Raw genomic sequence first — 24,134 nt, forward strand, 5'->3', positions numbered from 1 at the left:
GCTCAACCGCCTCTACTCAATCTCTAGTTGAGAGCCTAGGGCTTCCTCCTGGCCCCTTCTCTTTTCTATTATCAATATCCTTTCTATAGGAACTCATCCAGGCTTTAAATACTGTTCCTGAGCTGAAATTTCTAATTCTTTGTGCCCAGACCTTACATTTCTCCCCTTCTTGAAAATGCCTTCTTGACCTTTCCACCTGGGTTGCTAACGGGCATCTCAAACTTAACATGGCCAGAGTAGATGAGTTTCACTCAGACCTGCAACTCTGGCTCAGTTTTCCATTTCGGTAAAAAGCACCAACGTCTACTTGGTTGGTCAAGTATAACATTTAGGACTTGTTCTTGATTCTGCTCCTTCCTTCCGATTCCACAATCTATCAGGTTCTGCAGCTCTACTTCCAAGTGCATCCCCAATCTATCCTCTTTGAGCTCTGCTGCCACCTTCATTCTAGTACAAGCCCCACCAATCACTACTTCACCGATATTCCTGAAATTATCTAATTGGTCTTCAAATCCTATTTTGTTGCCCTAAATTTAGACTTAGTTTTCATAGAGAAGTCAGACTAATCTTTAAAAGGCACCATTTGCCTGCTTAAAATTCTCCAACAGCTTCCTACTGTACCATGAATTTGATTCTAAGTTTTATTCTGATTCACAAAGTCCTATATAATCAGGCCCCAGCCTATTTTTCTCTGACCACATCTCACTTGCCAGAGTAAACCACAATCTGTTAAAATAATTATATAGCTATAATTAAGGTCATCTTTTACTGCAATAGAAAATTGCTAGACACTATTCAATCATTATATGCCTTCAGTTCAAGGAAAGCCCAAGGAAGAAACATGTGCTGGGAATTCAGTAAGTAAGATTTAATTGATAAAATGTCTGTTCCGGTTATTCTATTTTTGGCTCCAAGTTTTAGAATACTGATAGTTCTTACAAGCACAGGAAAAAAAAAAAAAAAAAAGAATTACATCTCTGAAGTGCTTCACTTTCCCTTGACTACTTACCCTGTGGGCAGACACTCTTCTAGTCTCTTGTACTGGTAGCCAGAATTAGGGTTGATCTGGCCACCTGGGGTGCAGGCTGTAGCCTGGATAGTTAGCTGATGGCAGGCACACTTGGATCTGTGTAAAACAGAAGTGCAGAATAGCTAGATCTGTGAGACTTTCTTTAGAGAGAGAAAGTACTACTAATAAAAGGATGGAGATAAGATGATGACATTTCTTTTTCTTCTCACATACACGTAAATGAGAAAGCAAAAGACAGTAAGAATATGACAGAATAAGACAAAGAGACTGAGGAGTTCCCACTGTGGCTCAGCAGAAATGAATCTGACTAGTAACCATGAGGATGTAGGTTCAATCCCTGGCATTGCTCAGTAGGTAAAGGATCCGGCATTGCTGTGAGCTATGGTGTAGGTCACAGACCAGTGGCTCAGATCCTACGCTGCTGTGGGTATGGGGTAGGCCGGCAGCTGCAGCTCAGGCTTTGACCCCTAGCCTGGGAACTTCCATATGCTACAGATGTGGCCCTAAAAAAAAAAAAATGATAAAGAGACTAAGAACAAAACAAATTGTAACTGAAAGCATGATCGAGGGAAGCAAAGAAAAAGAAGAATCAGAAACAAACACAAGACACATATACCCAGGGTTACACAGCGGGGCCATGTCATCACCCAGCCTGTCTCATAGCTTTCATGGAGGCCTTACAGGAGGAGCTCCAGCTAAGGAAGGAGGTAAAGTGAGGTAAGGAAAGGAAAAAGGAGTGCAGGTACATGACAAAGGAAGAGTTAGAAAGAAAAGCAATTGTAACAAAGTTGGAGGGAAGGCCACCAATTCCCCAAGCAACTCACTTGTCGCGGCACCCATCTTTGCAGTCACAGCCAACCAGAAATTCAGGACCTGTGTTAATGAAAACACCCTTGCCTGGGATTCGTTCCTTGCTGTAGGCCACTTGGGGTGGGGGAGTTGTGTCAATCTCATTGACACAGGAGAGGGGAACATCTTCCTTCCCATAGGTGATGTCCAAAATATAGTAAAAAGGCTTATAGGGCTGAAACTTTCGGTCCACAAGAACATATGGATCCAAACAGAACATCTCCAGGAAGAGGAAGTCACAGCCAGTCTCAAAAAGGTAGCGCTCAATTTCCTGCATTGTCCGAAGGCAGAGGCCACAGGGTGTCTTATAGATAACATGAAAGCCCATCTTCCGGTTAACTCGGCGCCGGGCTGTCATCCTCCGGAAGTCATATAGTAGTGGGACTAGGAGAGGGTTCTTGCCCCGATACTGCTCATTTCTCATAGGTCTGACTCGAGACAGACAAGTATAGCTGCACACGTGAGGTAAGTAGAAAAGCTTCTCCATGGGGGCACGGTAGGAGGGCTCTGCAGGGGCCCGCTCCAGCATGCCATGGAAGGCTGGGGGTGCGGGGGAGCTGGGGGTGTTGGGGCAGAGGTTGTTGAGCCTAAAGGTGATCTGTAAATGACATGCAAGACATCAGATAAGAAGGCAATAGGACCTCTCTGTTGTATAATTAGCCTATCAACTGGCTAAGCCCTGTCTCTAACCTTTCAAATAGCTGTACTCTTGGAGCTAAAGATGATACACGAAAGTCAAATTTCCCCTTACCTTACTAAGCCTGGTAAAGTAACGCCCTGGTTACTCTTTCTTTGTTCCTTCTCTTTTGGCCGCCTGCAGCATATGGAGTTCCCGGGCCAGGGATTAGATCCAAGCCGCGGTCCTGACCTAAGCCACAGCTGCGGCAACACTGGATCTTTAACCCACTGTACCCGGCCAGGGATCAAACCTGTGTTCCAGTGTTTCCTAAGACATCGCCAATCCTGTTGTGCCATAGTGCGAACTTTGTTCCGGTTATTACTGTGGACAGACTGATAATATCTCTATTTCCATTCGATACATTTTCCTGCCTATGAATTATGGAAGTAGAGTCCAGTCTTCTACCAATGCTTGTTTTTCCTGCTATCTGTCCTATAAATGTCCTTACTAACTCTGATAATTCAAGGCAAGAGGCTAAAGAATTCCCCTTCCCCTTCTATTATAACAATGACGACGCCATATTCAGTGAGCAGTCTTAACAAATGACTTTCCAGTGTCTGTATTTCTAAGCCTCTAGTTTCCAATTCAGTTACTTCTATGTTCGGTTTCTGGGAGACTTTCAAGGTTAAAGCTTTCTTTTCAAATCCAAAGTCCTCACCATCATAATCTTAACTAGGTCCCCCTTGTGGCCAAGGAACAGTGACCACTATACAGTGACCACTCAGTCCATACTGCCAACCCCTCCAACAGAAAGCCTGAGACTTTCTTACCTATATGTCTGATTGATCCCTGGTTTCCCAACAGGGGCAGTTTCACTGAGTGCAGGGGATGTAGGGGAGGAATGACCAGAGCCCACAGATCCTGGTCGGAAGGATGTGCTTTTTTTGGCTACCTGCTTTCGAGATTGGGCAAGCTGGCTTTCCAAGCTTCTAGGAGATTAGAAATCATATGGTAAGGGATACAGAAATTATTACATAAAAGAAACTAGAAAAAAAGAAGAAATAGCACTCACTCATTGTCACCTGCCTGCGGGGACAGAGGTGGACCTGATGGGGCGGGGGGCAGGTGGGGCAGGTGAGGCTGTAGGCTGTGGGGGCTCCAGTGGCTTAAACTGGGTTCCAGTACTGGTCAGATCCTGAGTATACTGGACCACAGGACCTTTGCTCCTCACAGCACCTATAGGAAAAAGGAAATACCAAGAAGATAATAGCTGTGTCATTTATATTAGTGCACACACTTCCACCTCAATTTACAATAGAAAAATGCAATGATGGAGACATTTTGGTTAAGTGCTAAGACTGTTAGATCTCATTATTTACACTGATGAGTGGGAATACTGGCACAGGTTTTTATTTAGACAGTGAAGATTTTATCTTCCTGCCTCAGACGATTTACATTAGTAATTATGCTACATATTTTGTTGCAATTTTTAAAAATGCATTCTTTGATCAACTTAGGTTTATCAGGAAAAATTAACCAGAAAGTATGCAAGAACATATAAAAATAAAGACAGTTTGGGCTTTTAAGAAAAACTGACCACAGGAGTTCCTGTAGTGGCTCAGTGGTAATGAAGCCAACTAGTATCCATGAGGACGAAGATTCCATCCCTGGCCTAGCTCAACGGGCTGGGGATCTGGCGTTGGTGTGAGCTGTAATACAGGTTGCAGACTTGGCTTGGATCTGGTGTTTCTGTGGCTGTGGTGTAGGCTGGCAGACATAGCTCTGATTCAACTCCTAGCCTGGAAACTTCCATATGCTGCAGGTGTGGCCCTTAAAAAAAAAACTGTGACCAAAGATCACAAATAAATCAGATAATCCTTATGTGGAAAACAGAGGTAGGTAGTCACTACCACCAATACCTCTAACCTAAGGCAACTGTTTCAGATTTTTAGGTGGTTTTTAGAACAAATCAGAGCCACAGCACGTGGAAGGAGCACCACAAATCCATTACCACCACTGGAAACAACCCAACAGGCACATGTCCTGTTTCCAATGAGTCAGTAGTGTCATCCTCACAAAGGATAGCCACTGCAGGAGTTCTCCAGTGGCCTAGAGGTTGAGGATCTGGCATTGTCACTGCTGTGTCCATATTCAACCCCTGGCCCAGGAACTTCTGCAGGCCATGGCAAAAAAAAAAAAAAAAGATAGCCATTGTATATAAATCCCTTCCCTGTTTGTCCATTTCTTCTCTCTCTCAGGGTATCTTTGAGGACATACCCATATTTGGACGTGTCCTGAGCTGTCCCCCTTGCTTCTTCTCCAGTGCAGAGGCTGAAGATGTCTTCATGCTGAACATGGGCTCCAGCCGTGTAGAGCCTCGATAGATCCATTCACACCTTTTGTCATCCTGAGGGATTGGGAGGCAGAAAGGGTGAGGGGAATGGGTTAAAGGCTGGAATCTGTCCTTCCATTTGTGAAGAATATATATGATGTGCCTCCCTTAGAGGAAATCTCTCCGATGCGCCCTGAGTTTCCTGAAGTTATTTAATAAACTCATGTGCTAGGCTCCATGATGGGTATCAGGAATATTTTTTTCAAAAAACCCCCAAAGCACATATATTCCTGGTTTAAAACATCACAAGAGAGAAAGATATTTACACTGATTATAAGAAGTGTAACAAGGATCACAAAGCCTTAGGATCAGAGGGCTGAGATAGCTCAGAAAAGAAATATAACTAAGAAAGGCATGAAAGGAGAGCTAAGGATAGGTACAGAAGAACTAAGAGTTAAACTGGGCCTGGAAAAGGCCTCCAATTCCATCATCCCTCTTTTTTGTCCTACTATGCTACCAAAGCCCTAGCCCTGGGCAAACACAACTAGCTGCCTTCCTTGTACCTACATACATTGTGGATACGCCTGGAGAAAAATGAAAACAACCATCATGAAGATTAGTGCCACAATTAAATTCAGGGAATTTATTTCCAACAAATTCATAGAGGAACAAAAAAAAAGAAAGTAAAAATTCAACCCCAAACAGTGAGAAAAGGTAAGAGGACAAGAAAGAGGGAAAAATATGGCACAGCTACAAAATCATCCTATTACTATTTTTTTGTCTTTTCAGGGCCACACCTACAGCTCATGGAGGTTCTCAGGCTAGGGGTCGAATTGAAGCTGTAGCTGCTGGCCTACGCCACAGCCACAACAACGCCAGATCCAAGCGACCTCTGCAACCTACACCACAGCTCACGGCAACACTGGGTCCTTAACCCACTGAGGGAGGCCAGAGATCGAACCTGCGTCCTCACGTCCTTATTATTATTGCCTTGTGCTCCTCCATCCCACCCAGACCCCTGCCTCCAAAACTCTTCAGAAGAAGAGTACCAGGAAGAGGATCCTGACTAGGCTGCCGTCCACCTCCTCGACTCGGGACTTCCACCATGTGCCTTCCCACTCAGTCTTGATGAGCTGGCCACTCTTGAGCAGCACCATGGGGCGGTTGGGGTAAGCAGTGATATACTCCTCTATGAAGTCTCGGCAGGAGATGTCTTCTATGTCCTCCCAAGTCTTTTTCACTGTCCCAAGGAAGAAGCAAGGCTGAGAGAGGGCAGGCAGGGCATGTCTTGATAGGAAAAAATAGTTGGCAAGGAGATATTTGGTATTTTTCAAGTTGAGAGGGAGAGAAAAAATAAATGAAGAAATCATAATCTCAAGGGAAGCAAAACCAAGACCACCTGAAATGTAATACACTTATTGTGTAAAAGCACATGCAAATCAAGTAAATACCAAATAAGCAATATGCAAACATAGGTGGGTCACTTGTTTTCATAAAAATGGATGTTTCTTCTTAGGAAAAGTCAAATGGAAATTCTTGCTAACTTGATAAGCCTAAAGGTAAATCAAAAAAGAATCAGGCAGCACCATGAATTAAAAAAAAAAAACAATGAAAAACAAAAACTGCCCTTTCTTCTCATGCTCTATCAGGTTTTTCAGACCCTGAATGTATTTATGCATGTTATGTGGAAACATAGACATGTCAGCTGACTCTTCTACAATTAAAAACAGTTGCTTCAGCAAGAGTCTCTCCCAAGCTAGAGTCATAAGTATAGAGGACAGCCCATCTAACACAGCTTCTCTAGAAAGCACCATGCAGACTACAGGTTTATATAAATGTTAGATTAAGCATGAGACTAGAGAAGTAACATTTTCTCAAACCTAAATCATTTAGAAATGAAATCAAAACACTTCTACAATATGAACATCCACTCAAGGTCAGCCATGATTTTCTAAAGTCTCACTCTTTGGCTGCAAAGACCCAGCACTAGAGGTGAGCAAATAAAACTATTTCTCAAAGGATGTTAATCAAACTTAGGCTCTTTGAGACTAAAGCACCCAAAACATTAGAGCATGTGGCAGTTCCTGGGCCAAGGATGGAACTTGCCACAGCAGCGACCCAAGCCTCTGAAGTAACAACGCCAGATCCTTATCCCACTGCGCCACATGAGAACCCTGGGCTTTTTAGTTAATTGTCTTAAGAAGAAATACAAGGTAGAGAAGGAAATGGAAAGAATAAGGAAGAAAGGAGGGACACTCACGTGGCCGGCAAATGGGATACAGTTCAGACTCTGTAACATAGGAAGCGTAGCCATCATCAAAGAAAATGAGAAACCTGAACAGAAAGAGTGATGGTAGAAAGATCAGAGGTTATGATTTTTAACATGACCTAAAGAAATTATCTGATCATAGCTTCTACTCCTCTGGATTATAAACAGGACACACTCCAGGGAAGATGTTCCAGTGAACTACTTTCTTCCTAGCATTCTTTCCTCCCACCCCGAGTTAAGAATTCTCCCTTAAGCTTACCAACATATCCCCACTTTCTCAAAGCTATTTGGTCTTGTTATACTAACAGATTTCTACACTGCTGAAAAACATATAGTCTCCATTTTTTTCCTTCTATATGAATTCTCTATTCCCCTAACCATTAATCAATCTTGATTATTCTCCACCTATTGAGTTTTCTTCTTGAGAAAAGGGAAAAAAAAGGGGGAAGGTGGTGAGAAAGAATTACCACCCAACATGACTCCTGTGGCAAAGAAAGAGAAAGGGTTTCTGGCCACTGGGGACTAAGAAGACAAAAGCTAATTGTGAGATCTGGACTATGGCTTGAACAGGGCAGGTGCTGTGCTCTTGGCTTCTCCTCTCTTTACATTCCTCTGTCCAGGTACCTGTTCTTGTTTTTGACGTTTGGTGTCTCAGCTACAATGCCAGCATAGAGCCAGACCTGATTCCCATCTTTGTATTTGGCCACTACTCGACTGCCCACATACAGCTTGTCAACAGGAGGGTGGTGGTCATAGGCAATATGGTTCCCTGACAGTAGACTCTTTCCTTTGTTGTCAAATTTCACCTTGTACTTCTTTCCTGGCCCTGAGTAAAAGAGAAAGATAAACAAAGTTTTTAAAAACCATCAGTTTCCGTGTGAATTCAGGTTGCTATGTGAGACACAAAAGGCAAGACTGTTGGGGAAAGAAACAATCAGCAATGGAGACCTGCAGGTTGTCTTTCATTAGTTCTTCCTCTAGCTTGAACATACCAACTGTCTGGATGGCAATAAGGGTGCCTTTGTGCCACGTCTTAGTTCTCTTCTTGCCCAGTATGCGCATGCCGACTGTCAGGTCACCATCTTTGGTCAACTCTCCAGTCATCTGACTCAAGGTTCCTAGGAAAAAAATCAACGTTGTTCTAAAGAGATATAGCATAGACTGGAGAGAGAATGGAAAAATAAAAAGGGTACTTGGTTATTGTGGCAAATTGGGTAACCTTTGATCCACAGCCACTTTTATTGCTGTCTTGGTCAAGGGCAAAAATATATGACACAGCCGACTGGACTGTTTATACTAACAGGAAAAACTTGAATAACTGAATGTAATTCAAGAACATCTCATTTTAACCAAATAATTCAAACTCCTTATTAATAACATTACCACTCATTACATGTCAAATAGCATTTATAAAACATGTTCCTGAGAGAGATCTCTTAACAGCACCATTCTACAAAGCTTTGCCACACCTCTTTTTAAGAGTTTTGAGTCACTGTCTTCTCTCTAACCTGCACCTGGAAGAAGAGATCATAAACATGGAGCTAAAAAGGTATTTGGAAACCGAGCAGACAAAAGACTTAAGTAGATAGCAAGGAAAACCTGTGGTGTTAAAAGAACTCAAGAGAGGTGAAGGACTCTGAAATGCCAAAACGAAACCAGTTACCCATGAAATCTCTGTAGGAATTCATGACCCCTCCCTATACTTAGGAACCTCTTGACCCTAACCTTTGTGAAGATCCTGGGAACTGCTCTTCTTGTTGACGGCATCCATGAACTTCTGGACATCTTGAGCCGACTTTCTTAAGGCAGCCATAGCTTCACGAAGCTGTAATGAAGGGGATGAGGGAAATAAATTTTAAAATAGCACGGGCTAAAAACAGTTTGTGAATAAGAATTTTTCCTTTTCTGACTGCAGCAGCTTGGGTTGCTGTGGAGGCGCAGGTTCGAACCCCAGCCCAGCACAGTGGGTTAAAGGATCCTGCGTTGCCGCAGCTGTGGCTCAGATTCAATTCCTGGCCCAGGAACTTCCATGTGCAGGGGTGGCCGGCCATAAAAACAAACCAACCCCCCATCGCCTCCCCCCAAAAGCCTAAACAATAAAAACCCTCTTCTTTTCAAAAGTAAAATAGAATTGAGTTATGTTTAGAAGCTTATAGCTACTTTATCAGGCAAAAACTGCCCTTTCTGGATTCCCGTTGTGGCTCAGTGGTTACAGAACCTGACTAGCATTCATGAGGACGCAGGTTCGATCCCTGGCCTCGCTCGATGGGTTAAGGATCTGGCACTGCTGTGAGCTGTGGTGTAGGTCACAGACACAGCTCGGATCTGCATTGCTGTGGCTGTGGTGTAAGCGGGTAGGTACAGCTCTGCTTCGACCCCTAGCCTGGGGACCTTCACATGCTGCGAGTGTGGCCTCAAAAAGACCAAAAAAAAATAAAAATAAAAAAAACAAACCTGCCCTTTCTTACAAAACTGTTCAGAAATCGGCTTTGGGAAGCTCTCCTTAATTAATTTCACCTAGCCCATCACTGCCAAACTCTACATTAATACAGCACTCAGTGCATGCATCTTATAACATCTATTACAGAACTGCAACTCATAGGGCTGATTAGAGGGTGAAAGATTATGTATCGATGGCTGAACTGACTGGTCAGGCCAAAAGTTTCTTCCATTTTCATACTCTTATCTTTCACCCTTCTCTTACCCTTCTCAACTCACCTTCTGATCTTTTGGAGTTCTGCTCCCAGCATCCCCTATGGATGAGAAAAACTCTGAGTGTAAGAATTCTTTATGTAAGAATTTCTGAGAAATCAAGAAGTAACCTACTTAAAAACATTACCATGTACTGTGTATATGTGTGTGTGTGTATATATGTATAACTGAATTACTCTGCTATACAGCAAAAAATGAACACAACATTGTAAATCAATTATACTTCTATAAAATATGTACAATAAAAAAGCATTATCATGGAAACATTATTGATAATAACAGTAAACTAGATATACATAAACGTATCTATGTAAAAGTACCAAAAGCATCCAGAAAGATACACAGCAAATAGGCGACAGTGTTTTTCTGGGGGTAAAGTATGGGGACAGATGATAGTCTTTAGTATTTGGGGTTTTCAAATATTTGAATTCTTTTTTGGCTATACCTGTGGCATATGGAAGTTCCCAGGCCAGGGACTGAATCCAAGCCAGAGCTGTAACCTAGGCCACAGATACACCAAGGCCGTATTCTTAACCCACTGTGCCTGGCTGGGGATCCAACCAGTGCCTCCACAGAGACAAGCTGGATCATTAACCCACTGCACTGCACCACAGTGGGAACTCCCAAATATCTGCTTCTTATAACAATGATTTATTTACAGGCTAACTGATTTGAAAAATAAAATGTGATCAATGAATTAATAAGCAAAAATGTTTCTTGAGTAGTACTGTCCAGTAGAACTTCCTGCTATGATAGACAAGTTCTCTATGTGCATTGCCCACCCTGCTAACATTTGGCTACTAAGCACATGAAATGTGGCTAGTCCAACTGAAGATGAATTTTAAATTTAATTAAAATTAAAAAAATTTCAGATATAATTCACATACCAAAAACTTACCCTTTAAAAATGTTTAGTACAGTGTTTTTTATTCACAAGTTTTCACAGCCATCACCACTATCTACAAATCCTAGAACATTTTTATCACTCAGAGGAGAAACCCTCCTAATGAGTATGGGGTTTCTTCCTGGGGTGATGAAAATATCCATTAGCAGTAATTCCCCATTCCACCCTACCCCCAACTCCCAGCTAATCTACTTTCTGTCCTATGGATTTACCTATTCTGGACATTTTATATAAATGGAGTCTTATTTTATTTTTTTTGTCTTTTTGCCTTTTCTAGGGTCACTCTTGCAGCATATGGAGATTCCCAAGCTAGGGGTCTAATCGGAGCTGTAGCCACTAGCCTACGCCAGAGCCACAGCAACGAGGGATCCGAGCCACATCTGCAACCTACACCACAGCTCATGGTAACACCGGATCCTTAACCCACTGAGCAAGGCCAGGGATTGAACCCACAACCTCATGGTGCCTAGTTGGATGCGTTAACCACTGTGCCACGACGGGAACTCCTAAACGGAGTCTTATTATGTGTGGTATATATCATGTGAATATATCTATGTTGCCACATTTATCAGCACTTAATTTCTTTTTATGATTGAATAATATTCCACTGTATGGATATGCCATATTTTATTTATCAATTCATCAGCTGATGGACATTTGGATCGTTTCCACTTTTGTAGCTGTTACGAAAAATGTTGATATGCACATTTGTGTATGAGTTTTTATGTGGGTATACCTTCTCGTTTTTTGGGGGTATATGGTTGGAAGTGGAATTTCAGGCCATGAAGTAACTCCACATTTAACTTTCTGAGGAATTAAAAGACTTGTCCAAAGTGGCTGTACCATTTTACAATCCCACCAGCAATTTAGAGGGTTTCAATTTCTCCATACCCTTGTCAACGCTTATTTCTAACCTTTTTTTTTTTTTTTTTCTTTAGGGCCACACCACAGCAGATGTAAGTTTCCAATCTAAGAGTTGAATCAGAGCTGGAGCTGCTGGCCTACACCACAGCCACAGCAATGCAAGATTGGAGCAGCTCTACTGTACGTCATGGCAATGCCAGTCCTTAACCCACTGAGCAAGGCCAGGGATCGAACTCAATCCTCATGGATACTAGTTAGGTTCATCACCGCTGAGTCACCAGGAGAACTCCAAATACATTCCTTTTAAAATAAGCCATAAGGCATTTCTTGGTGGCCTAGTGGGTTAAGGATCCCGCACTGTCACTGCTATGGCTCAGGTCACTGCTGTGGCGCAGGTTCCATCTGTGGCCCAGAAACCTCCTCATGCTGCAGCCAATTAAATTTTAAAAATAAATAAATAAACAAAATAAGGCACAAAACAAGGAAGCTCATCATCATAATCCCCATTTAACAATATAATAAAAAAATAACAATATAATAAAAGTCATAGCTGGTGAAATACGATAAGAAAAAGAAAAAACTTTTCTTCTATAAAAACAGGAAAGGAAAAACTGCAGCTATTTTCAGATGACAGTTTACTTAAAAACTTAAATGAAATCATAGAAATAAAAATTTAGAAACATTGCCAGATACAAAAATCTATATATAAAAGTCAACCACATGTCTATACATCAGCAACAATTAATTAGAAATACATTTGTTGGAGTTCCTGTCATGACTCAGTGGTTAATGAATCTGAATGGCATCCATGAGGATGCAGGTCTGATCCCTGGTCTTGCTCAGTGGGTTAAGGATCTGGTATTGCCTTGAGCTGTGGTGTAGGTTGCAGACACAGCTCAGATTCTGCATTGCTGTGGCTGTGGCATAGGCCAGCAGTTACAGCTTTGATTCGACCCCTAGCCTGGGAACCTCCCTATGTCATGGGTACAGCCCTTAAAAAAAAAAAAAGAAAAGAAAAGAAAAGAAAAGAAATAAGGAAATAAAAAATAAAAATAAAAAAGAAATAAAGTTGTTAAAATATTTTTGTGGCTACTGAAAATGGGGAGAATAAATCTGACCAAAAATGTGCAAGCTTTCCATGGAGAAAATTAATCAACCTTACTGAAAAATGTTAAGGACTAAACAAATGATCTTTGTATAGAACAGTTAAATACTATGAATCATCAACTACCCCTAATTTTTTTTTTCCTTTTGCTTTTTAGGGCCACACCTGCAGCATATGGAGGTTTCCAGGCTAGGGGTCGAATCGGAGCTATAGCTGCTGGCCTACACCATAGCCGCAGCAACTCGGGATCCTAGCTGTGTCTGCGACCTACACCACAGCTCACAGCAACGCTAGATCCTTAACCCACTGAGCAAGGCCAGGGATCAAACATGCAACCTCATGGTTCCTAGTCAGATTCATTTCCGCTGCACCACGATGGGAACTCCTACCCCTAAATTGATCTTTTGACAATATCAATAGTTTTGGAGTTTTTATTGGTGGGGGGGAGAAGTGGGGAACATGACAAGCTAATACTCAAATATAAATACAAGCACATGAGGTGAAAAAGAACCAAGACATCTGTGAAGAACAAGAAAATGAGGTTACTAGAGTTAACAAATATAAAAACTTATAAAGCCACTGTGATAGAAAGTATAGAACTAACATGGGAAGAAATGACAGACCACCAATGAAATGGAATACAAAGTCCACAAAAAAACCCAAACATACATGGCAATAATTTATGATGGAACAGGCAACGTAAATCAATAAGAAGGGACTGGAGTTCCCATCGTGGTGCAGTGGTTAACGAATCCGACTAGGAACCATGAGGTTGCGGGTTCGGTCCCTGCCCTTGCTCAGGGGGTTAATGATCCGGCGTTGCTGTGAGCTGTGGTGTAGGTTGCAGACGCGGCTCAGATCCCACATTGCTGTGGCTCTGGCATAGGCTGGTGGCTACAGCTCCGATTAGACCCCTAGCCTGGGAACCTCCATATGCCGCGGGAGCAGCCCAAGAAATAGCAAAAAGACAAAAAAAAAAAAAGGGACTGACTCCAACAATGGTGTTGGAGGAGTTCCTGTTGTGGTGCAGGGGAAACGAATCTGACTAGTATCCATGAAGATATGTGGGTTCGATCCATGGCCTCGCTCAGTGGGTTAAGGATCCAGTGTGGCTGTGAGCTGAGGTGTAGGTTACAGATGTGGCTCAGATCTGGCATTGCTATAGCTGTGGTGCAGGTAGCTCTGCTTCGACCCCTAGCCTAGGGTCCATATACCACAGCTGCGGCACTTAAAGGAAAAAAAATGGTGCTGGAAAATTGTTTTAAGAACAATGTGATGAAAAGAAATTACCTCAAATACTACATAAAAAATAAGTTCCATCTGATTAAAGATTTAAATGTAAAAGGCAAAACTATGAAACTTTCAAAGACAATATAAAAGAAGATCTTTATAGACTCAGGGCTACTGCCCAGATATAAAAAGCAATGACCATAAAAGAAATGCTAAAGTTTAAATTTCTGTTTATTAACAAATAATATAAAAAGTAAAGACAAACCATAAGTTTGAAGTGGTATGTGCGATTCATAACTGCGAAAGATTAGTAATTATAATTACAGAATAGGAAGACTTCCTATGAATCAGAAAGACAACAACTGAGCAAATGGGCAAGAGACATGCACAGGTACATCAAAGGAAAACTACAGATGACTTGCAAACACATGAAAAGATTCTTAAGTTCACTAGTAGACAGGGAAATCAAAATTTAAAATCTCAATACCAAGTGTTGTCAAGGATGTGGAATAAAGGACATTCTCAACCACTGGTGGTACAAATATAAACTGCACAACCCCTTTGAAAAGCTGTTTGGCCATTAATTATCCAGTAAGGTTGAAAATTCCATATTCTAAGAACTAGCAACTTTTATAGTATATATCCAAAAACATTTTTTTTTTTTTTTGGCTGGACTTGCAGCATATGGGTGTTCCTGGGCCAGGGAATCTAATTCAAGCTGCAGCTGCAGCAATGCCAGATTCTTAATCCACTGTGCTGGGCTGGGGATCGAACTAGCACTGCTACAGAGACAATGCTGGATCCTTAACCTGCTGTGCCACAGCAGGAACTCTCTAAAAAGATTCTTGCACATTTGCATCAAGAATCATGTACAAGAATATTCAGAACATTATTTACAATTGCAAAAAAAACCCCTGAAAATAAATCAACTGTTAGGAAACTAGATAAATTGTGGCACACTCATACGATGGAACACTGTACTGCAGTAGCAACTGAACTAAGTATCACACGTCAGCAGGATGTTGAAGAAGTCACTGAAGAATGCATACAGTGTCTATGATTCCATTTATACAATTTAAAACTAAACAAAACTATAGCACTCTGGTAGTAGTGATGTGAAAAGATCAGCTACTTTTTCCTCTATACAAAAAACAAGTATAAAACTCGACAAGGAGTTCTCTTGTGGCACAGCAGGTTAAGGATCCAGCTCTGTCACTGTTGTGGCTTGGGTCACTACTGTGGCAAAGGATTGATCCCTGGCCCAGGAACTTCCACATGCCACAGGCATGGTAAAAAAGAAAAAAAAAAAGGAAAAAAAGGTCACACACTTCAAGGCACTGACCAAAGGCACTGACCAAGGAAACTGGCCAAAGGCAAACAATAGATTGAAAAGTATTTATTCCAGAAAAACTGCTAAAGCTTCTGGTAACAAAGGTGGGAGTCTATGGATCTCTTGCCTGTGGGTAGCTCCTGTCCCTATTCCACCTCCAGCTTGGTATGTGAAAACTGTAGCTTTACCAGCAAAGCACTAGCCATGACAGCTAGCAGTTTTGTCTAGTCTGAGGCTGCAGCTCTTACTTAAGGTGAACAGCAAGTCAGTCAAATTTAACAAGGAGGTTCTGAAAAGGAGAAAGCCATAGATAGAGAGGCTTAAGTAAGTTCTCCATACATTCTTGGGTAACTGTTAAAATATGTACATGCAAAGAGGAAACAAGAGAGCCTGGTAAAAAATGAAACCCAAGGTCAAATAAAAAAATAAAATCACTAAGGAAATTAGAATTTATGAGTTAAATGAAAATACAACATTATAAAAAGATGTGAGATGCAGCAAAGCAATGCTTAGAGGGAAATTTAAAGCTTTTTTTTTTTCTTGCCTTTTACTGGGTGGGGCCTGTGCCTGCAGCATGTGGAAGTTCCCAGGCCAGAGATCAAACCTGCACCACAGCAGCAACCAGAGCCACAGTGGTGACAATGCTGGATCCTTAATCTGCTGAATCACCAGGGAACTCCTAGCTTTAAACATTTATACTAGAAAGAAGGAAAGGTCAATAGTCTCAGTTTTGACTTTAAAGAACCAGAAAAGAGCAAGTTAAACCCAAGTAAAGTGGAAGGAAGAAAATAAAGACCAGAATAGAAACCTATGAAATAGGAAAAAAGCAAAAATAAATCAATGAACCCAAATACTGGTTCCTTGTAAAACAACAAAAATTGATAACTCTGTAGCCAGACTAAACAAGAAAAAAAAGAGAGATCCACTTGGATCTGATCCCTGGCCTGGCCACTCCATATGCCTCAGGGTGGCCAAAAAAGAACAAGGAAAAAAATGAGATCTAAATGATCAATATTAGGAATAAAAGAGACATCACTACAGAACCTACAAAAATTAAAAAGGATCATAAGGGAATACTATGAACTTTACGGCAATAATTTATACATCTTTGATGAAATGAACAAATTCCTAGAAAAACACTAATGAACAAAAGCAACTTGAGAAAGAATAGGAAATCTAAATAGACACACCAGATAAAGAAAATGGATTAGTAATTAAAAGCCTTCCCACAAGAAATTCAATATGATATCCTGGATTGGATTCTGGAACAGAGAAAGTCCAAAAATCAAAGCCTGAAGTTTAGATAAAAGTAATACACCAATATTTATTTCTTATTTCTGACCAATATATACCCTGGGAACATACTAATATTTGAATAAACTGTTGAAAGATATGCAGGAACTCTATTATCTTTGCAGTTTTTCCATAAATCTAAAATGATTCCAAACTCAAAAGCTTATTTTGAAAAATCTTTCCACAAAGAAAAGTCCAGGCCAAGATGGTCTCATTGCTGAATTTACCAAATATTTAAAGAAGAAATAATTCCATTTCCATAATTCAGGAGGGAACACCTCCCAACTTAATAAGGCCCATATTACCCTGATATCAAAACTAAAGACATCATAATAAAACTACAAACCAAAAGCCCTCAAACATATGTACAAAAATTGGTAACAAAACACTGGCAAATCTAATTCAGCAACATATAAAAAGGATTATACACTAAGACAAAGAAAGGGTCAGTTGGGAATTATTCCAGGAACAAAGTTTGGTTTAATATCCAAAAATAATTTTTGTGGATGATCCAGTGTGGCTCAGCAGGTTAAGAACCCAACTAGTATCAATGAGGATGTGGGTTTGATCCCTGGATTCATTCAGTGGGTTAAGTATCTGGAGTTGCTGTGAGCTGTGGTGTATATCATAGACATGGCTTGGATCTGGTGTTGCTGTGGCTGCGGTGTAGACTGGCAGCTGCGGCTCTGATTTGACCCCTGGCCTGGGAATTTCCATATGCTGCATGTGTGGCCCTAAAATACAAAAAAAAAAACAAACTTGTTAATATGGAATAAAGGACAAAAGCCATATGATCGTCTGAAGACAATACCAAAAGGTAGCTGACTAAATCTAAGGAGTTCCTGTCGTGGCTCAGCGGTTAACGAACCTGACTAGCATCCATGAGAACATGGGTTCCATCCCTGGCCTCGATCATGGGGTTAAGGATCCAGTGTTGCTGTGAGCTGTGATGTAGGTCGCAGACGTGGCTTGGATCGTGCGTTGTTGTGGCTGTGGCTGTGGCCGGCAGCTACATCTCCAATTTGACCCCTAGCCTGGGAGCCTCCATATGTCTCAGGTGTGGCCCTAAAGAGACAAAAAGAAAAAAAAAATCTAAGATTGAATTAAAAACTCTCAGCAAACTAGGAATAAAAGCAACTTCCCTCAACTTGATAAAGGATACCCAGAGCTCACATCATAATTAATGCCTAAAGACCAAATGCTTCCCTCTCAAGACCTGGGATAAGGATGTCTGCTTCAAAACCTTTTTTCAACACTGTGCTAGATGTTCTAGCAGGCAAGAAAAAAAAAAAAAGACATCTAGATTAGAAAGGAAGAAATAAAATGACTGTTTGCAGATAGCATGGTCTAATATACAGAAAATCCTAAGAGATCCACAAAAAACTTCTACAATAATAAGTAAACTTAATAAAGTCACATGTTACAAGAACAACACAAAATCAACCATATTTTTATACTTAGGCAATAAGCAATCCTCAAATGAAATTAAGAAAATAATCCCATTCACATTAGCATTTAAAACAAAATACTTAAGGGAGAAGTACTACGTTCATGCATTAGAAAATTCAGTTATTTGTTAAAAAGGTAATACTCCCTAAATTGATCTTTAGATTCAATATAGTTCCTATTTAAAGTCCTACTAGGTTAAAATAAATTGGGGGGGGGTAGAAACTGATAAGATGATGCTAAAATTCATCCGGATTATATATGAAATACAAACGAATTTGGAGGACTTTCACTAAGTGATTTTAATACTTACCGTAAAGGTATAGTAATTAATAATTAAGATAGTGTGGTGTTGGTATAAAAACAGGCATTTAGATCACTGTGATTTAGATTAATGTGATACTCAAATATATGGCCAGTTGATCTTTGATAAGGATACCAAAAGGACAATCTTTTCAACAAATGGTGGAACAAGTAGATAGCCACAAGCAAAACCATACAACCAACCACTTTCCACCTTTACCTTAGTAGCTTTTATTCTTCAAAAGACACCACTAAGAAATTAAAAAGACCACATCTGGGAAAAAATGTCTATAAAACAGATCAGATAAATGAATTGTACCTAAAGTATAATAAATGGATAAAAACATGTGGTATATCCATACAATGGATCTGTTCAACAAAAAAGGAACAAACTACTGGTACAGAACAAACTACTGATACATGGATGAACCTCAAAAGAATTATGTTAAATGACAGAAGGCAAATATAAAAGACAACATGTTGTGATTCTATTAATATGAAATTTCCAGAAAAGGCAAAAATTTTAGAGAAAGAAAGCAGATCAGTGGTTGCTTGGGGTTACAATGGAGACTGACGACAGGAACGAGGAAGCTTTTTTTTTTTTTTTTTTGTCTTTTTGCTATTTCTTGGGCCGCTCCCGCGGCATATGGAGGTTCCCAGGCTAGGGGTCCAATCGGAGCTGTAGCCACCGGCCTACACCAGAGCCACAGCAACTCGGGATCCGAGCCGCGTCTGCAACCTACACCACAGCTCACGGCAACGCCAGATCATTAACCCACTGAGCAAGGGCAGGGACCGAACCCGAAACCTCATGGTTCCTAGTCGGATTCGTTAACCACTGCCCCACGACGGGAACTCCCGAGGAAGCTTTTTGAGGTGATGCAAATGTTCTAAAACTGGATTATAGTGAAGATTGCACTAATGTGTAAATAATTCACTAAACTTCAATTGTACACTTAAAGTGGGTGAATTTTTTTTTTTGTCTTTTGCCTTTTTAGGGCCGCACCTGCTGCTTATGGAGGTTCCCAGGCTAAGGGTTGAATTGGAGCTACAGCCACTGGCCTACACCACAGCCATAGCAACATGGGATATGAGCCCCATCTGCAACCTACATCACAGCTCAGGGCAATGTCGGATCCTTTAACCCTAAAGTGGGTGAATTTTATAGTATGTATATTATACCTTAAAAAACTGGAAAAAAATTGTTAAAAATAGAAAAAAAACCCAAATAATCTAGTTTTGAGATAAACTAGATTAGAACAGTGCTACTATACTAATAGTGCTAATGCCATCAAGAAGAAAAGCTGGGAATTTAGAATAAAGGTTACAGAGAATGGGGGAAGGAGAATAATTCAATCAGCAAGTAGCAGGTAGGGACAATCTATGATACAAAAAACCTTCTATTTTTTTCTGAAACAAATGAGTCCAACAGTTTGGAATACTGAGTAAGAATGGTTTCTCCTCTCTTATCTGCTCATCTTCCCAAGCTTCAATTTCAATCCTAAGACTGTCCTATCTATAGCCTCATCTCTTACCTGAATCAATACTGAGGACATCATCATCTTCATCAGGAATCTCAATTATTTCTGTGGGCCGGGAAGCTTCATCCTCAGAGCTACTGTCTCGGTATTGTAGTCCCAGTTTAGAATAAAAGTCCTTCACCAAAGACTCACAATTAGTCACTGCCCTAATATTGGAACACATGTAGAAAAGGTCAGAGCCAGCAGAAACAGGTGTAAGAGCCACTAGAATATATACATATATATATATATATATATATATGTATATATTATTATTATTTTTGGGCTGTGCCCAAGGCATGTGGAAGTTCCTGGGCCAGGGATTGAGTTCGTGCCACAGCAGCGACCCCAGCCACAGCAGTGACAATGCTGGAATCTTATTCTACTGCACCACAAGGGAACGGCTATATATATTTAACTATATACTGACCTCAATTTAAACTGGCCATATTCCAAAGAGTCTCAGTTTCTTTTCTTTCTTTTTTTTTTGTCTTTTGTCTTTTTAGGGCCTCACCTGCGGCACATGGAGGTTCCCAGGCTGGGGTCTAATTTGAGCTACAGCTGCCAGCCTACACCACAGACACAGCAACACCAGATCTGAGCTGCATTTGCGACCTACACCACAGCTCACGGCAGCGCCAGATCTTTAACCCACTGAGCAAAGCCAAGGATCAAACTCGCAACCTCATGGTTCCTAGACGGATTCATTTCTGCTGCGCAACTACAGGAACTCCTCTTTATTTTATTTTATTTTATTTTAGGGCCGCACCTGAGGCATACTGAAATTCCCAGGCTAGGGGTCTAATTGGAGCTGCAGCTGCTGGCCTACATCACAGCCAAAGCAATGCCGGATCTGAGCCGAGTCTGTGACCTACACAACAGCTCATGGCAATGCCGGATCCTTAACCCACTGAGCTGGGCCAGGGATTGAACCCACATCCTCATGAATACTAGTCAGATAGCTGAGCCACAACAGGAACTCCATGTCTCATTTCTGAACATAAAATGCTTTCCCCACAGAAAAATGTTTAAATAGTGGTTTTCAGGGTAGTTTTTCAAAAATCCAAAATAAGCCCAAAGCATGGTCCTTTCAACCTTACTTCATCATTTACCTTCTTGTTGTTTAAATATGTGTTTTAAGTGACAATTAGAGCACCAGAAATAAAATTTTCTGGGGATTTAGGAGTAGAAACAGGGCTCTAGGAACTTATTAATACTTCACAGTTACATGAAACAGCAGGTCTTTACCAAGTGCACTCCTAGATGATCCTACTACAAAATCAAAACAATTAATTGTTCTGATGTAGAGTGAAGGATAAAGAAGGGAAATGGACTTAAGACTTGGACTCCTAAAAAAAAAAAAAAAAAGACTTGGATTCCTCTATTGCTAATCATGTATTAGCCTCTGATAGATAAACATTATATGGGTGGTATGAGGTCAGATTTTGGCCCCTAACCTTTGGGGAAGGGTAAGGTTTTACACATCTGTACCTTCTGAAGTATAAAGTGCACAATATCATCAATAATTATGGACAGATTTCCTTCTATTTCTCAAAAGGTCCTTACTTGGATGCATCATCAAAGAGCTGGTCAACATGGGCCACCTCCGATTCCTTCTGTATTACCCAAGTCTCCAACTCTGCTAGTTGCTTCTTGCGCTGCTGTACACAGTCCATCTTTTCCAATTCTTCATCAATGAACTGTCGAAGTTCTTCCATAGAGATACCCAGTTCCTCAACGACTGCCTGTTGCAGCTCTGCAATTTCTTCAGACTCCATTGCAGCTGCTGCTGCATCCAAACCAATGCACCCAGGGAGGGAGGACATACTGTTGTCCTCTATATAGAGCAGGAAACTAAAATTACTATAACAACAATACAGAATTTCAGTGACCTAACAAAACTCATTTCTACTCTGCTATTTGTTACTCAAATATACATAGGTAGGTTTGATTCCATGTTCTTTCTCCCCATTCTCCAGTGTCTGAAGCTGAGATTTTGCAGTTCTCACCTCTTGCAGGCTAGACTACAGACCTGAATAAAACGAAAAAGTTTGAGGGCGTGGAGAACACATATTACGCAACAGGGAGCTATCTAAAATGTTTTAGGAAACTGAAGAGAATCAACATATTGAAGAGATTTCTGTGACCTGTGTTCTTTAATTAACTAATTTGATATATCCTTGTTTGCACACCATGACTAACCTGAGTAAATATCCCCACCTGGAGCGGAGGATTTGGTCTGTAACTCAATAATTTCTTTTTAATTACTTTTCCCCTTACATTACTTTGCTTTCACATGGCAATTTACATTTTTAAAAAATCTGTAATACTTAAGCAGACAAAAGCTTGCAGCAAAGAGGTTTCCCCAAAGTGAAAAGAAATAAAACAATTTGGGAATAAAAAATGTGGCTGCCTCAAATCGACAATTCAAACCCCCCACACTTTGGTGTTAACTGCTTTCCTGATCAAACGGTTCAAACAAAACTGATGCCAGAATGCCGCGAGACCCCAGTGCCAATTTTCACCGTCTCCATTTTTCTTTTGCCCACACGCCGCCCCACCCCCGTGTTACTCATTTTAGGGGTGCGTCCCACCCACCCGCGAACCCAGCTCAACCCCGCCCCCGATAGTCTCTCAGGGAAGACTTCCTACCCATCTTCGCCCGACCTCCCACCACAAACAAACCATTCGAGATAAGCCCTTGGTCTCCAAATACCTCAATTAACAGTGTTTCCCACACCTCCCTGCTTCCAGGTACGATGGCTCTTTCTCACCGACCAGACCCCACGATTCAGGGGTCGGCCTCGGTAGGAAAGAACGAAACCGAAGGGAAAAGGGAGCAGGGGGAGGGGAAGAAGCGTGAGGGAGGGAAGGGGAAGAAAAAAAAAAAAAAAAAAAGACGCCGGAAGCAAACCTGAGGCGCTGTTCCGGTCGCCACGACGGTAGCCTGACGGGGTCAAATTCAAAGAGGCAGGGCGCCCCTAAAAGGGTGAGAAACGCCGCCGAATACGCATGCGTCAAAGCGGAGCCTCCCGGAGCACAAGTGAGAAGAGTCTGGCGTGTACTTTAGTAGGCGTGGCCTGGCGTGCCTTGCAGATGCTCCGCCTCTTCCACCACTCCAAGTGGTGGCAGTAATGCTAGGAGCCAAAAAGGATAAAAAGTTGTCTTTTTGGCAGTTGCACAATATTTCATAATATGACATAATAACCCATATTTTGAAATCTAGTTTTCAGTTTTTAGCCACTACAAATCACTCAGCAATAAACATTAAAATGGAGTTCCCCCTGAGGCGCAATGTGTTAAGAATCCTGGGTTAGGAATCCAACGGGGGCAGCTGGGGTCGCTGTGGAGCTACTTAGAAACCCAGGCGGATGAGTTGCCCTGCCATAATGAGAGAACGCTAGAGGGTCTCGCGCTGGCAATTAAAGTGACTCTGGGCACTTTAATTTACAACTCATTGGTTGGAAATGAGTCATAAGGCCCTACCCAAACTCAGAGGGGCCAGGAAGAACATTCACTCCAGGGAGGGAGAACCAGATGTATTTGATGAATCAGCACTGTTGACTACCAAGGAATCTCGTCATTGCTTTAATCTGCCCAGCCATCTTTACACTAACTGCACCTAACTTCATTAAAAAAATATATAAACCTGGGGAGTTCCCGTAGTGGCTCAGTGGTTAACGAATCCGACTAAGAACCATGAAATTTCGGGTTTGATCCCTGGCCCCACTCAGTGGGTTAAGGATCCCACATTGTGGTGAGCTGTGGTGTAGGTCGCAGACACAGCTTGGATCTAGCATTGCTGTGGCTCTGGTGTAGGACAGCAGCTGCAGCTCTGATTAGACCCCTAGCCTGGGGACATCCATATGTTGCCGGTGTGGCCCTGGAAAAGACAAAAAGACAAAAAAAAAATCAGTGTTGGAGTTCCCAACATGGCTCAGCAGTAATGAACCCGACTAGTATCCATGAGGAAGTGGGTTTGATCCCTGGCCTCGCTCAGTGGGTTAGGTATCTGGCTTTGCCGTGAGTTGTGGTGCAGGTCACAAATGTGGCTCAGATCTGGCGCTGCTGTGGCTGTGGTGGAGGCTGGCAGCTGCAGCTCCAGTTGAACCCCTAGCCTGGGAACTTCTCTATGCCATGGATGCAGCCCTAAAAAACCCCAAAAGAATCACTTTTCTAGACCATCACTCTTTCCCTACAGAGTTAACTCCTCCCTCTGTGGTTCTTTTATCTTAGTTCCTTTCCACTTGTGAGTTATCTATGTGTGTTTTCTCTGCTGGTTTGTGATCAACTCAAGGCTAAGGTCCTGTCTTAATCATCTTTGTTTC

The 24,134-nt window shown here is 41.5% G+C and overlaps 1 protein-coding gene across 1 annotated transcript in view; it reads right to left on the minus strand.

The window, feature by feature from the left end:
* Window positions 1-22,782, minus strand: part of SETDB1 (SET domain bifurcated histone lysine methyltransferase 1) — a 33,033-nt gene extending 10,251 nt beyond the window's left edge. The window contains 16 exon segments of the mRNA XM_047784719.1: window positions 1,010-1,126; window positions 1,855-2,428; window positions 2,431-2,477; window positions 3,329-3,487; window positions 3,571-3,621; window positions 3,623-3,734; window positions 4,776-4,905; window positions 5,880-6,070; window positions 7,091-7,164; window positions 7,724-7,925; window positions 8,092-8,217; window positions 8,825-8,924; window positions 9,818-9,852; window positions 19,822-19,973; window positions 21,373-21,643; window positions 22,721-22,782. Coding sequence (XP_047640675.1) covers window positions 1,010-1,126; window positions 1,855-2,428; window positions 2,431-2,477; window positions 3,329-3,487; window positions 3,571-3,621; window positions 3,623-3,734; window positions 4,776-4,905; window positions 5,880-6,070; window positions 7,091-7,164; window positions 7,724-7,925; window positions 8,092-8,217; window positions 8,825-8,924; window positions 9,818-9,852; window positions 19,822-19,973; window positions 21,373-21,632 — 2,330 coding nt within the window. The 5' untranslated portion in view covers window positions 21,633-21,643; window positions 22,721-22,782.
* Between the last annotated feature and the right edge of the window lie 1,352 nt (window positions 22,783-24,134).

Source organism: Phacochoerus africanus, chromosome 6 (genome assembly GCF_016906955.1).
Source record: "Phacochoerus africanus isolate WHEZ1 chromosome 6, ROS_Pafr_v1, whole genome shotgun sequence".
NCBI classification, from domain to species: Eukaryota; Metazoa; Chordata; class Mammalia; order Artiodactyla; family Suidae; genus Phacochoerus; species Phacochoerus africanus.